This window comes from Schistosoma mansoni, chromosome 1, assembly GCF_000237925.1.
Source record: "Schistosoma mansoni strain Puerto Rico chromosome 1, complete genome".
Taxonomy (NCBI): Eukaryota; Metazoa; Platyhelminthes; class Trematoda; order Strigeidida; family Schistosomatidae; genus Schistosoma; species Schistosoma mansoni.
Window position 1 is genome coordinate 26,963,604 of NC_031495.1, and position 4,972 is coordinate 26,968,575.

The 4,972-nt window shown below is 39.7% G+C and overlaps 1 protein-coding gene across 1 annotated transcript; it reads right to left on the reverse strand.

The window, feature by feature from the left end:
- Positions 1–1,902: 1,902 nt before the first annotated feature.
- Positions 1,903–2,486, reverse strand: Smp_060090.1 (putative 40s ribosomal protein S12). Its single transcript, XM_018793882.1, has 2 exons — positions 2,155–2,486; positions 1,903–2,121 (listed from the first exon to the last, which is right to left on the reverse strand). The coding sequence occupies exons 1-2, from the start codon at positions 2,368–2,370 to the stop codon at positions 1,942–1,944; spliced, it is 396 nt and encodes a 131-aa protein (XP_018648350.1). The 5' UTR covers positions 2,371–2,486; the 3' UTR covers positions 1,903–1,941.
- Between the last annotated feature and the right edge of the window lie 2,486 nt (positions 2,487–4,972).

A 4,972-nucleotide genomic window follows, 5' to 3' on the forward strand; every position in this document is an offset into this window, starting at 1 on the left:
AATAGCCAAGCCCGACCACCACGTCAAGGTAGCAGCTACGGTCGGGAATGCTCCAAGTACTCTTTTTTTAGCTGGACATCTAGAAACGATATGTTATTACTCTGTTCTACCGTGTGTAAAAGCAATAGATGGATGGACGTTATTAAATATATCAAGTAAATTGAGTGACGATGCAAAAACATTATTAGATTTTACCTTAAGAAAAACCGACAGTGCGGTCTTATGACCGCCTATGATAACAATGAAAAATTGCTTTAGAGCTGATCTGAATCATAAGGAGTGAAAGTTCAATGCACCGACAACTTCAGCTATTGGCTTTGTCACATGAAGTCTGACTAAATCTCGTACAAAGTAAACATCGGAAATTAGTTGTAAACCTTTATCAACTGAGGTGATGGGGACGTTACGTATGCATACATTGGAGCGGTGCAGTGTAGCTAGAAAAAAAACGGGAGCAGGTTAAACAATACGTGGTATCAGTCTAAGTAGTTACTGACTCACTCCGAATCATGTTAAATTGAGACCGCATAGTTCCATACTGGACGATGTTTAAGGTCAGCGGGGAGACATTAAGTCACACGTCAGAATAGGCTATAGATAGATCCGCACTAGATCTCGGATCCCAATTTTCACCAAAATGTACCTATCCATCCCATCTTTCTACTCATACTTCCAATGTTTCTTCCATTTTACCCTCCTAATTTAATATTTCGTCTCCATTATTATTCATCTTTATTATATTGGTGCCATGTGGTAACTTCGGTCAACGTACATTTGTAACATGCACTATTTCAATTGAGTGATAACGACTGACTCAGTGGGGAGAATGAGTTGTTAAAGAAATCCCAGACTCACTTAACTAGCCGATGATTAATGCAACATGGAAGGAAAGTAGCTTGATATTATTCAGTAAAACTAACAATAAGCAAGAGAGCATATATCAAGTATAATTCACCCTATTTGGGAGAATATAAAGTGTGGCATATTTAGGCGTATCAGTCAGCTACAACGTAGGACCAGGCACATATATCCATCGGTCCGAATTACCATACCTCATCAGCACAAGATGAACACCGTATTCATAGGAGTTAATTTAATGGTGGTAATATATAAAAGAACGATTGTATATAAGGATATAGTACAGAAAGAAAGACAGATATGAGGCAATTTTAATCTCACGGTTTAAAGGAAGATAAAGAGTACATACACCTATGCCATTGTGATCGATTCTGAGCCATATCACAGAGTCCCCAACTGTTGGTTACGATAGTCGCACGGACTCCAACTAAGTAGCCTGCATCTACCAACATGGCTCAGACTAGAAGTTACTGACTTCAATTATCTTTCGAACGAAACATCGCATATACGGTCGAACGGTTCGAATTATCATGATACAATAGAAATAAGTAGATATCAGGGTTACCAGCTAAAACATCAAAAAAAATAACCTGTGTATAAAGCAATCCAATAATGACAAAGACGACCCAGCGTACGACTAACAGGTCCTTAGATATATATTTAAGTCAGAGTACACCTCATTTTCCAGTCCATACCAGTTAACTTCAGAATCTCGGTAAGTATTATCGACTGTTATTCCTGAACTGGATATTCTTGATCTGTATATGGTATCTGGGTGGATCCTATAAAACTAGATTGCCGCCGTAAGAGGGTCGCTTAAGGATTAATTCCAGGAAGCATAAATCCAACTAAAGTCCGTAGTGATCATCAGACACCGCTAATTTGCAGTAGCCTAAGACGAGCAAACGGATTTTAATCAGTACTACATTTGCAAATTCGTAACACGAAGAGTGCGAGTGGTTGCAGTGACATAACCAGTTTGAAAAGTTTGAGAACTACCACAAAACCCTTTTCAATAAAGATAATTAGGAGGCAAAATTCTTTCGGAGACATTTTATATGTTCATTATTAGAAACATGTACATTAGGCCTCTCTTGTTTGGATGGGTAATCTGAATTTTTCAACCAAGTACTTTAGTCCATAGGATTCTTCTCCGATATCGGTTACTACAATACATGAGGCTGACACGACTTTTCTAGCCTTTCCTTCTTTGTCATACTTACACAATCCAGACCACTCACCAAGCTTTTTATTATCGGGAACCTGCAGATTCATGTTCATATTAAGTTATCATACCTTCACAAGAGGGATACCATGTTCGTGGCATAGTGCTTCAATCAGAGTTGTATAGGCTTTTTCGTTACAATTTTCTGCCAGAAAACAAAGGACAACACCCCGTTGTTCAATCAATTTCGTGCACTCGTTTAATCCACGACATATTCCACGGCACTTAGCAGCATTTTTAAGGACTTGCTGCACAGCACTATCCAAATCCATTTCTGTGGCCAACATGTTTCTGGAATAGGAAAAACCAAGAGAACAATCAAAATTACGATGTTTGAATGGTATACTTACAGTTAGTACCAATCACGTTCTACTGGTCCCGAAAAGAGCGCTATTAGGAGACTAAAACAAATTCTGAACATATGTTACACATTGTTATGGACGGAACAAAAGTAGCTCTCGCTTAACAGGCTCCCGGATCTATTAGCAGTGAATCACCAATACTTTCATGCAGTAAACTGATTACATTTGACGGTGATAGGAGAAATAGTAATAAATTCTGTCCAGAGTCCTGAAGAATATGTTGAGCTACTCATTGAAGAACTGTTGGGAAGTCGCCTTGACCACGTCAGACGGCAGAGAGTTCTACAATTGATTGATCGTAAAGAGTGGGAAAAGTTCTTTCAGTCCATCCTGCTCTGTTATACCTTAATTTTCTGGTGTTGCCCCTAAAGGTTTTGATGGAACTGCACCTAAGTTACTAAACATCTAAGGAAGTGTTCAGAAGTTTTCTGTATGATATTAGATACCCCTGAGACGTCTGTACTTTAATAAGTATGATCCAGTGTTTTGAGCCACACTTTATAAGATTTGAATTTGATTACCCGAATTGTTCTCGTGGCTCGCCGCGAGAAACGTTCTGATGTATTCTTATCTTTCTGGAATAAGGGAGGAAAAACGACGTTTTGTACTTTAAATAGGGCTTAATAATACCCGTAAAGATTACGTGGCAGAAATTGAGCTTCAATGTTATCAATGCAAGGATTCTAAGGAAGGCGATTTTGTCACAGCTAGTGTAAGGCTTTAAATCATGGGATACTAGCGCCTGTAAATTTTTGCCAACTCGGGGCACATCTACAACGAAATTATATACGTGGTTTTCAACGTGTTCCAGATGAACTACCTCCGGCTTTGAAGTGTTGAAAGTCAGTTGTTACCCGCCTGACTATGAAGTCGAGTCAGATCTTCCTGAAGTACCAGCTTGCTGTCCTAGTCACAAACCTCGTTTTGACGTTTAATATAGTCATCGTGAAGCAGTGACTCAGAAGATACTTGCTGAGGAAGTTAACTTGTATGAATTTAAAAAAATTCATAGTACTGAGCTCTGGATGTACCCACTGGGAAATTCCATAGCCTGGGGAAAAGTAACGTTTACTCTTACCTTGAAAAGTCGATCCTTTAGGTATGAAGTCAATCAGTCTTTTAACTGTGACTTGATACCTTACCCTTTGAACTTATTGATGAGACCTATGATTGGCCTTATCAAAAGCCCCTCAAAAGCCGAATTTTATGACATCAATCTTCTTCTTGGGATCAAGAATGGCTGTCCACTTGCACACCGCGGTCAGCAGGTTGGTCACGTCGGAGTGGCCGTTTTTGAAATCTTGTTGTTGGGGTAAACGAAGTTTATGGATGACAAGTAGTGGCGTAGACCATCGTGCATCTGGTACAGCATAACTTTTGGGGGTACTGAAAATGTTTCCAGTCAGTAGATTGAAGGTTCAGTGCTTTGTCCACTTGAAAATAGACGTCCGGACCCGTGCCCTGGCCAAGCAAATCTGAGAATATCACATTAGTAAGTTTTTCCACGATTGAAACCGCTTCTTTCAGTTTAGCAAAGTGAAACATGTCCAAGCCAGGAGAAGAGTCCTTGTTCAAATGCGGAAGTTCCATATACACTAAATCAGTAGTGGATAACGAAACTGGTCGGAAATAGATAGTCACATCTTTTATCGACTGCCTCACTCCACATTTTCATAGAGCAGCTGTAATAAGGTAGAATGATGGTCCTTACGACCACACTACTGACATCACCTTCTGATCATAAAATAATTGAATACACAACCTACGAGGCGTTAAATAACGTAATTGGCCCGTTAAATTTTTGGTGAGGTACATGAAGTCTATTTGGAGATTGAGGGAGAAAAGTTACTATCCCTCGACCTGTTATATATGAGTCCGTTGCATGACTTTTGGCAACAGCATATCGGAAGAATTATTACCAAACAAGGTAGTAATAGAGCGAGGACGATATTTCAGCACCAGCAGCAAGTAACTAGAAAATTTCTGCAGCCACTGAATTCAGTAAAGTTAACAGAGAAACACTGTCTTCAAAGTGTCAGCCGAAAAAAGTGGTTAACATGTTAATCAACTCCTCCTGTAGCTCAGCAAATTTTACTCCGGTCACAAGCAGGGGCGAAGATAGAGTGATAGGCATAAGGTCAGTTATCCAACCCGTGGAAAAAACTTGCTCAAACGCCTAAAAGATAACGCGAACTAAACAGTTAAACTCTGTCCTCTGCTTTGAAGGTTCTTCATTCAGAAGAGTCAGTGACACATCATTATGAAAGCCAAGATTCCTCGGAAATCACAAGGCCGATGCCCCTTCTAACAACCAGAGCAACAATTAATATAGGTACATGGAATTTCTAAAGAATGTGAGAGAGACCGGGAGGACCAGCCAAACAGCTGGGAAAATAAAGAGATACTAAATGGTAGTGCTCTAAATAAATGCTACTAATTGGACTCAAGGTGGAAGAAATGGCTAGCTTCGAGACAGGTGCTGTTGTCCTCTGATCATGAGGAAAAAAATGCTTTGCACATACAAAAC